The sequence below is a fragment of the Anolis sagrei genome, chromosome 6, assembly GCF_037176765.1.
Source record: "Anolis sagrei isolate rAnoSag1 chromosome 6, rAnoSag1.mat, whole genome shotgun sequence".
In the NCBI taxonomy this organism is placed as follows: Eukaryota; Metazoa; Chordata; class Lepidosauria; order Squamata; family Dactyloidae; genus Anolis; species Anolis sagrei.
Window position 1 is genome coordinate 130,554,218 of NC_090026.1, and position 10,534 is coordinate 130,564,751.

General features: G+C 47.4%; 1 protein-coding gene across 1 annotated transcript in view; it reads right to left on the reverse strand.

Moving 5' to 3' along the window:
* The window catches only part of ZNF777 (zinc finger protein 777), a 27,724-nt gene continuing 17,190 nt past the window's right edge, over window positions 1-10,534 (reverse strand). The window contains exons 4-6 of the mRNA XM_067470420.1: window positions 7,450-7,554; window positions 4,170-4,397; window positions 1-1,526 (exon numbers count right to left, since the gene is read on the reverse strand). Of these exons, the coding sequence (XP_067326521.1) occupies window positions 358-1,526; window positions 4,170-4,397; window positions 7,450-7,554 (1,502 nt within the window). The 3' untranslated portion in view covers window positions 1-357. The remainder of the gene's footprint in view (window positions 1,527-4,169; window positions 4,398-7,449; window positions 7,555-10,534) is intronic.

Genomic DNA, 10,534 nt, shown 5'->3' on the forward strand with positions numbered 1-10,534 from the left:
TTTGCTTACCAAATAAATCAGACTCCACATTTATTATCAAAAAGAACAGAACAGGGGGCAAGGAAGGCAGAAGCAAGGCGAATAGAGTTCGAGGTCTGGCAAGTGTCATGGTGCCAACAGGTGCGGTTAGTTTGATTCTGAAACCCGTTATTTACTTCTAGGGAGAGACCGCGCGTCTCTGCTCCCGGGTGGGAAGGGGCAGGAGGGGGGGCAGAGGGGTACATGGGAAGGGCTTCCCCCCATCTCCCACTCTTCAGCGAGCAATCAACTGACCGGTCAGCCGGCCAGTCCTCTGTCCCCCGGGCGCCAGGGATGCCGGATGATGCGCAAGACCAAGGAGGGGCGAGCGAGCGGCCCTCACTCCCCCATATGTGTCCGCAGGTGGTACTTGAGGGACTGCTTGTAGCGGAAACACTTGGCGCACTCGGTGCAGGGGTAGGGCCTCTCGCCAGTGTGCGCCCGCTGGTGCTCCAGCAGGTGGTGCTTCTGGGTGAAATTCTTCCCGCACTCGGCGCAGTGGTAGGGCCGCTCCCCGGTGTGGATGCGCTGATGCTCCAGGAGGTGGTGCTTGCGGATGAAGCCCTTCCCACACTCGCCGCAGGCGTGCGGCCGCTCCCGGGTGTGGACGCGGTAGTGGTTGGTCAGCTTGGACTTCTCGCTGAAGGTCTTGTCGCACTGGCTGCACTTGTAGGGCCGCTCGCCGGTGTGAGTCCGCTGGTGGCGCAGGAGGTGCGAGGGGCGGCTGAAGGCCTTGCCACACTGTGGGCAGATGAAGGAGAGCTCGGTCTTCCCCGTGTGCACCCGCTGGTGCATGGCCAGCGAGATCTGCAGCCGGAAGCTCTTCCGGCACTCGCCGCAGGAGTACGGCCGCTCTCCCACGTGCGTGATCTGGTGCTTGCTCAGGCTGGACTTGTGGCTGAAGCTGCTCTCGCACTCGCCGCACTTGTAGGGCTTCCCTGGGGCTGACGGCGGCCGCGGCTGCGGCTTGAGGCCTCTCTTCTCTGGGAAGGGCTGTCCCCGGCGGGGCGGAGGGGCTGCCACTCCTCCACGCCGCGCGGTATGGAGCCGCTGGTGCAGCAGGAACTGCTGCTTGATGCGGAAGCTGAGGTCGCAGGCATGGCACTCGTAGGGCCCTTCCTTCAGGTGGTTGCGCTGGTGGATGATGTAGTTGATGCGCAGCATGAAGCTCTTCCCGCACTCCGGGCAGACGTAGGGCCGCTCCCGCGTCCGGTTCCGCTGCTGCAGCATGACAGGCCGGGCCTCGGCGGTATTGTCCCTCTCGCACAGCGGGGCGCAGATCCCCACTGTGGGCCGGGCGGGCTTCGGGACCCGCTGCTCCTCTCGCCGGGTTTCCACGTTGCAATTCAGGGAGCAAGGGGGCTCGGCCCTCGATGAGAACAACCCCCGGGGCTCCAAGCTGACCGGGTCTTCCTCCTCCTCTTCTTCTTCCTCTTCCTCCTCCTCTTCCTCCTCCTCTTCTTCCTCCTCTTCCTCTTCCTCCTCCATTTTGATCACAATTCCATCATCTTGTCAGGGAGGAAAATTCAAAACAAAATAGATCAGTATAAGTTGGCAAGATGGGGGGGGGGGGTTAATTCTGAAAACATTACTGAGGCAAAGAGTTGGAAGAGACCACAAGGGCCATACGTTCTGATGCCCAGGTCTGGACACAATCTTGTTCTAAGTGAGGTCTGTCCAAAGCAGAAGAGAATCAGAGAATCAGAATTGGAAAAGACTTCGTGGGAAATCCAGTCTGAACCTCTGCCAAGAAGCAGGAATATTTATTATTTATTTAAAATATTTCTATTCTGCCCTTCTGACCCCGAAGGGGACTCAGGGCGGAGCACAGCATATACACGGCAAATATTCAATGCTGGGACACAGATTCACATACAATACATAAACATTAAAAAAACATTTATCGAAATATTAAAATACACCATTTAAAACTGTCCTAGTTATCCACGTCAAATCTAATTGGTCTGGTCATCTTTCCTATTGCTGCTTTGTTGCCCTGTCCTGAAAGCATGGTCCCACACCCAAGTTTTGACCCTCCTTCTAAAGGACAGGAGAGAGGGGACCGACCTGATCTTACCAGGAAGGAGTTCCATAGCCGGGGAGCAATCACCGAGAAGGCCCTGTCTCTCGTCCCCACCAATTGTGCCTGTGACAATGGCGGGACGGAAAGCAGAGCCTCCCCGGAGGATCTTAATCTCCGCGATGGTTCATAGGGGGAGATGCGTTCGGACAGGTAATTTGGGCAGGGGCCATTTAGGGCTTTCTAGGCCAAAGCCAGCACTTTGAATTGTGCCCGGTTGTGCCCGGTTGAATTGTGAACTGGCAGCCAGTGGAGCTGGCGTAACATGGGAGTTGTATGCTCCCTGTATGCCCCCCAAGTTATTAACCTAGCTGCCTCTCGTTGGATTATTTGAAGCTTCCGAGCAGTCTTCAAAGGCAACCTCACGTAGAGTGCGTTGCAGTAGTCTATCCTAGATGTAACGAGAGCGTGGACCACTTTGGCCAAGTCTGACTTCCCAAGATACGGGCGCAGCTGGCGCACAAGTTGTAATCTTGCAAACGCTCCACTAGCCACCGCTGCAACCTGGGATTCCAGGCTCAGTGATGAGTCCAGGAGGACCCCCAAGCTGCGAACCTGTGCCTTCAAGGGGAGTGTGACCCTGTCCAGCACAGGTTGTGACCCTATACCCTCTTTGACCTTGTGACTGACCAGGAGGACCTCTGTCTTGTCTGGATTCAACTTCAATTTGCTCGCCCTCATCCAGACCTTCACAGCGGCCAGGCACCGGTTCAGGACTTGGACAGCCTCCTTAGCATCTGGTGGAAAGGAGTGATAGAGTTGGACGTCATCTGCATACAGATGGCATCGAACTCCAAAACTCTGGATGATCTCACCCAGCGGCTTCATGTAGATGTTAAACAACATGGGGGACAATATCGAGCCCTGCAGGACTCCAAAGGACAATGGCTGTGGGGCCGAGCAGAAGTCCCCCAGCAACACCTTCTGAGTACGACCCTCCAGGAAGGATCAGAGCCACTGCAGAAAAGGATAGATTCTGCAGAACTGAATAGAGAAGGACTGTGACCTCCTCAATTTGGACACTAGCTAGACTCCTTTCAATGCGGTCTAGAATTGCACATGCCTTTCCGGCTTCCACATCACACTTTTGACTCCTGTTCACTTTGAAGTCGACTAAGACCCCTAGATTCCTTTTACATGAATGGTGTAGTACTGTTGTGTATCATGTTTCGCAGTCTCCCTCCATCACCCACTCTTCAGCAAGCAATAAACTGACTGGTCAGCCATCGTGTATCATATTTCACAGTTTCCCCCCATCACCCACTCTTCATCAAGCAATCAGCTGACCGGTCAGCCGGCCAGTCCTCTGTCCCCCGGGCGTTGGTGGTAGCAGACTTAGCAATTAGTGATGGAAGGGGTTAATGTAAGTCTTAGTTCTAAAGGGCAGAGTAATCTATAAGTAAGAGTTTACGGCTTTAATTAAACAGTTTGACACAAGCTGGGTGTTTGTTTTGGTTCATCTCTGCCTGCATACCGGCAGAGCCCTAGCATCATGATACATACCATGCATTTCTCCCGCCTGTTTTGGCCCTGCTGTCTAATCCTTCCTTGTGAAATTCATTTCACTTAAGATTATTCTTTACAAAATTCTTGAAGAATGGCAAGCTAGTTTTCAGACTATCAAAACGCCTGGAGTTTGGCATCTTAAAAGGTTGAAGTTGCATATTCTGCAATCTGCTTGCATTGACTCATAGTCCCAGGTTTTCCAACTATATGGCAGTCCTGACATCTCTCCACATCCTATATAGAGGGTCAAAAACAAGCCTTGTTATCTGAATAGAGTCAGATACCTATGATAGTCTAGAACAGGCATGGGCAAACTTCGGCCCTCCAGGACTTTTGGACTTCAACTCCTACAGCCCACGAGCTGTTAGGAATTGTGGGAGCTGAAGTCCAAAACACTTGGAGGGAGGGCCCAGGTTTTCCCAGGCCTGCTCTGGAGCGATCGAGAAATGGTTTTTAAGACAGTGATGGTTGCTTCCATGTTGGAGGAAGTGTCAGTTGTGAATCCCACTGAGGTTTGGGTGGCCGAGAAATGGTATGGAGGTGGAAAGAAGAGGCCCCTCCTCACCTGTGCAGTTGCCATGTTGGACGGTGACCCTCTTGATTTCCCCGAAGCTGCCGTATTCGCCACCTTCCTCCGCATTGTTGGCCGCGCTGTAGGGGCTTCCGCAGGGCGGTTCTTGGTCCAGGCCTTGGAAATCCCCTTCCGAGCTGCCGGACATCTGCTGCCGCTCCAGGTCTTCCGGGCAGTCGTCCGAATGGGGCTCCTCCGTTTTGATCACCACCCGAAGGCCAGCTAAGAGGAGGCAAAGTGTGGGGAGATATATATGTATGTGTGTGTGTATGTATACACACACACACACGTGACAGAGATATCTGCAGGGAAACCACCGTATTTAAAGAAAAGAAGATGGGGAGGGAATATGATAGTCTTGTTTACATATTGGAAAGAGGTCACGCTGAGGAGGAGACAAGCTCATTTTCTGATGCTCCAAAGACTCAGATGCAATGGAGCAGTGGATTCAAACTGCAGGAAAAGAGATCCCACCTTAACTTTAGGAGGAACCATCTGATGGTAAGAGCTGTTTGATAGTGGAATGTGCTGCCTTAGTCCCCTTCCACACAGCTAAATGGCAATGTGGACTGAGATAACTCATTTCAAAGCAGTTGTTGTGGGTTATTCTGCCTTGATATTCTGGGTTCTACGGCAGTGTGGAAGGGCCTTCAGATAACCCAGTTCAAAGCAGACATTGTGGATTACCTGCCTTTTTCCCCCAGTATTTTTTTTATTGAAAAAAAAAAGAATAGCATATTTGAACAGATAATAATTATCTGTTGTAGGCATACATTATAATAACATTTTTCTATATTATCTATTCTCATTGTATTGTCGAAGGCTTTCATGGCCTGAATCACTGGGTTGTTGTAGGTTTTTTGGGGCTATAGGGCCATGTTCTAGAGGCATTCTCTCCTGACGTTTCGCCTGCATCTATGGCAAGCATCCTCAGAGGTAGTGAGGTCTATTGGAACTGCCAGGCTATCAAATGCTAATCAAGATGGCCAGTTGAAACATTCACACCTAGCTCCAGCAGACAAGAGTTCTTTGTCCCACCCTGGTCATTCCACAGATATATAAACCCTTTTTCCTACTTCCAACAGACCTCACTACCTCTGAGGATGCTTGCCATAGATGCAGGCGAAACGTCAGGAGAGAATGCCTCTAGAACATGGCCATAGAGCCCGAAAAATCCTACAACAATCTGTCATTCTTTACACATTCATTTATATTACATTTTTTTAATTTTTCTCCCACCTCCTCCCACCACCCTTCCCTACCCCTCCCACCACTTTTTCCTCTATATCTTTATTTTTAACCACGAACACAACTTTTGAAATCTTTGTACAATATCTCTGTTGGCTTCACCTTCTTCTACCCATTTCATATATGTTGCCAATTTTTCTTTAATTTCTTCTGTTTTGTCCTGCTGTGAATCTTCTTGGGTTATACATGAAATAATATCTGATTGGACTTGTTCAAATAAATAATTATTCCAATTTTCAAAATTCCATTTTTTCACCCCTTCACCCCCAGGCTATTACCACCTTTCCTGCTAAAATCACTGCTTTAAACAAGTATTTGTTCTTCGCAGCGATGTTTTTATTCTCTGTAATTGCCATTAACATAAATTCCATATTGACTTGGATTGGTATTTTGAATAGTTTCCCAATTTTTCTAATTATCTTATTCCAAATTTTTTTTTTTTTGCACTTAAACAGTCCCACCACATATGTGCATACCAGCCTTTCTCTACTTTACAGTGCCAACATATTGGGCTTAAATGTGCACCATACCTTGTCCAATGTTTATGCTATTGTGTATGAGATTTATTTTAATTGCTTTGTATTGTATTTGTTACTGCTTGTTTTGCTTGTATTATTGTATTGTGGGCTCGGCCTCATGTAAGCCGCACCGAGTCCCTTGGGGAGATGGTAGCGGGGTATAAATAAAGTTATTATTATTATTATTATTAATAATAATAATAATAATAATAATCCTGTTCCCATATTTGCTAATTGAGCTGGTGTCCTGTACCATTTCCAGATGAATTTCCTTTCTAATTCTTTATATTTTTCTATTTTAATTTTATTTACCCCTTAATTCCTCAATAGTTTGTTTTGTGAGGATTATCTGCCTTGATATTCTGGGTTCTATGGCAGTGTGGAAGGGCCCTCAGAGCCCAGTGGAGTCTCCTTCTCTGGAGGTTTTCAGCAGAGGTGGGATGGCCATCTGTTGGGAGGGCTTTAATTGTGTCTTCCTGCCTGGAAGAAGGGGATTGGATTAGACAGCCCTTGAGGGTATTTTCCAACTCTGTGATGCTATATCCTCATCTGTCACAGAGCCAGGACTATTTTTAGTCATTGCTCAGAATTATCATCATGACTCAAACACAGTCTCAGAGAAATTATTATTATTAAACTTTACTTAATACCCCACCACCATCTCCCCAATGGGGACTCGGGGCGGCTTACATGAGGCCAAGCCCAACAGCATATTACAATAAATTAAAACCAAAACACAATAACAACACAGTAAAATACATACAACATATGTGTACAAAGACAATAAAGCAAAATCATACACAGTAAAATAACATAACATAACATAACATAACATAACAATGAGCAGGCCGCACGTGCAAGATAAAAACTAAGATACTAAAAATACTAAAATCAGGATGAGATAGGGATGGAGCAGATTGTTGAAATGTTCTCTGAGAGCACTTTATTAGGAAACAAAATGAACTCCAGGTGTTCCTCCAGGTGTTTTGGACTTCAAAAGGGGCATCTCCACTGGATAATGAATGCTTTTTGACACTGCTTTGAGTGCCATGGCTCAGTGCCATAGAATAATGGGAGCTGTAGCTTGATAAGGCCTTTTAGCCTTCTGGCACCTCCACAGACTACAACTCCCACCACTGAGAAATGGCAGTTGAAGTCAAACTGCATTCATTCTACAGTGTAGAAAAGGCATGGGCCAACTTTGGCTGTCCTCCAGGTGTTTTGGACTCCAACTCCCACCATTCTTAACAGCCTCAGGCCCCTTCCTTTTCCCCCTCAGCCGCTTAAGCAGAAAGGAAAGGGGGGGGGGAAGGAAGGGGTCTGGGGCTGTTAGGAATCGTGGGAATTGGAGTCCAAAACACCTGGAGGACAGCCAAAGTTGTCCCATGCCTGGTGTAGAACCATCCCAAGACCAATATCCTCCAATAGGCTCAATTTCCTCCATTGCTGGGCTTTTGCCCATTTCTACACCTGACTTTAAAACTGAGGAAGCCAACCTCAAAACCTACCTGCCGTGGGATCCGGAGGGCTGTCCTGTTCCTCTGAATCCTGCTCATCTGCATCTGGACCCGGCTCCGTCTGCGCTAAAACGCCTGGTTTAGAAATGGCATAGTCTGTTGGGATAAAGACAATATAGATATAGATATGGGTGTTATTTATTTATTTATTTATTTACAGTATTTATATTCCGCCCTTCTCACCCCACAGGGGACTCAGGGCGGATTACAATGTACATATACATGGCAAACATTCAATGCACCGGGATTGTGGTGCAGCTGGCTGAGTGTCAGCTACATTAAGATCACTCAGACCAAAAGATCATGAGTTCGAAGCCAGCCCGGGTTGGAGTGGGTTTCCAACCAATTGTGTGTAGCCTGTTGCATCTGTCAAGTAGGAAAATAAGGTACCACCTTAAAAGTGTGGGGAGGCTAAATTAATTGATTTATGAGGCCATAAAGAAGACTCCAACAAAGCATTCCAGCGGGGAAGCATGCGGGGAATGCGGAAGTGCTTCACCAGCGTCGCAGATGGACGATGAAAGCGACAGCTCCCCTGGCGGCCAGAAAAAGTTAAATAGCCTCTGTGTATGTCTGTATATGTTTGTATGTCAAAAATTTGCATTGAATGTTTGCCATATATGTGTACATTGTAATCTACACTGAGTCCCCTGCGGGGTGAAAAGGGCGGAATATAAAACCTGTAAATAAATAATAAATAAATGCCATAGACACACAACATATATAGACAGACACTCAGAAGCTATTTAACATTCCAGCTTTTTCATGAGGGTATTCTGGCCACCAGGGGAGCTGTTGCTTCACCGTCCATTTGTGACACTGATGAAGTACTTCCTCATTCTTTGCATGCTTGCTGGAGATTTTTATAGCATCGTAAATTAATTAAATTAGCCTCCTCGCTAATTTCCTACCCGACAGATGCAACTGTCTTTTGGGCTGCAAAGGTCGACAGCAAGCTACCCAAATTGGTCGGACACTCACTCCTACACATTCTGGATTTGAAGTCATGACCTTTTGGTCAGTAGTGATCTTAATGCAGCTGACTCCCAGCCAGCTGCGCCACAGTCTCGGTGCATTTTTGAGACTATAGTCACCCCTGCGCATTTGTGGGTTAAGCATTTGCAGATTCAAGTATAATAATAATAATAATAATAATAATAATAATAATAATACTTTATTTATACCCCACTACCATCTCCCAAGGGACTCGGTGCGGCTTACATAAGGCCAAGCCCACAATACATCAATAATAAAAGCAATAACAACAAATAATACAAAACAATAAAATATAACTCATAATAAGTATCTGCAATACTGTATTGCTGTTGTTTTTACTGCTGCCCAGCAAGCAACAGAATAATATGTTCTCTCTAGGCATTTGTAGTGTTGTATATCAGCCTGTGATTGTGTGTGATGTTCATGCTGATGTTCATGCTGGGAATGGGCATGATGATGATCTGGTTCCTGGACCAGGGTCTGTTGGATTTGGGGATGAGGGGTTGCTTGGGCCTGATGGGAGCTTAGAGCAAAGGCCTGAGTTGCTGCAAGAGGATTCCCAAGGGAATCCCTGAGCAGCTGTCTGAGAATGAAGCTGATTTTGAGACCTTGAACACGAAGAGAAGTTATAGTAAACAGAGGCAGTTCGGGCAACAATTAAGACGCTCAGCACACCTTTCCCCTGGCGCCTAACACAACCTTAGGTCAATAAAGGTGACCCTATTTACTTGACTCGAATGCTCTTTTGAGGGTAAATTTCCTTGCCAAAATTAGGGTGTGTATTAGATTTCCATCATATGTATCACTAAGCCAAAGGGGGAGCTGCTTCAGGAAATACACCTGGAATTTGCAGGATGTCATTTGCAGGATTTCATTTGCAGGATGTCATTTCCTATTTGCAGGATGTCATTTCCTATTTGCAGGATGTCAATGCAATGCAACCTGGGATTTGTAGTTTGGCGAGGCATCAGCATTCCTTGGCAGGAAAGGCCCGAGACCTTGGAAAACTACAATGCTACAGTATTGAAGCAAGGCGGTTAAGGTGGATTCATTCTGCAACATTCATTATATTATGCAGAGTGTACTTTTTGCCACCGCGCATTACATTTACCAGCGAATACTTTCTTTTTGGGCCCAGGGTTTTGGAAATGGAGATGTGCTTTAGATGCAATGGCACATGAGACCCAAGTAAATACGGCAGTTCAAAAAAACCCTCAACGCCAAAGGGCAATCTCTCTATTCCCAGTTAAGGAGTCAGCTGCCCAGAGAGCGGAAACTAATGAGAATGGAAACGCTCCCAGCAGATTAAACAGACGGTCAGGATTAAGGAGGGACAACGTACGCACGGCCTGATTATAATCCAGCGCAGGCACAGAGGCCCGCAGTTTGAAGAAAGACACACCGTTTGAGGGAAGCCATGGTCCACTCTCTTCTGCTGCTTTGGTCAGACTTCACCTGGAATAACTCTGTGTCCACTCTGGGCAAAGCAGATGGACAAGTCTCCCAAGAAGGCTGACCAAAATTGGCAAAGGTTGTAAACTATGAGTCCCTCTGAGGCTGGGAATGTTTGCCTTGGAGAAGAGAAGGTTCACAAGCCAAACACCTCCCAAGCATCTAGGACTGTGTGTCTAGGATCTACAGAGACACTCGCTGGAACACCTCAGCAAGCGAGAGTCCAAAAGTGGCAGGCTCAAACCCAGCACCTCAATCCGTGGGTGATACCAGATGAGAGACTCCCCCCTGGGCACACAGAAGAATGGGCGACTTGGAAGGCGCTGAACAGCCGGCGCTCTGGCACCACGAGATGCAGAGCCAACCTCAAGAAATGGGGCCACAAAGTGGAATCCACGACATGTGAGTGTGAAGAAGAGCAAACCACTGACCACCTGCTGCAATGCAACCTGAGCCCTGCTGTAATAAGAAATTCTATGTGAAAATTTGATAAATGTGAATTTAAAATTATGTGTGGGAATGAATGGAAGAATGGAAGATTGTATGAATGGAGCTAATAATTTTGGAAACACCAGTATAATATTAAGGCCTGCCATGACTAACTACCTGCTTGCTGGACTTGCTAATG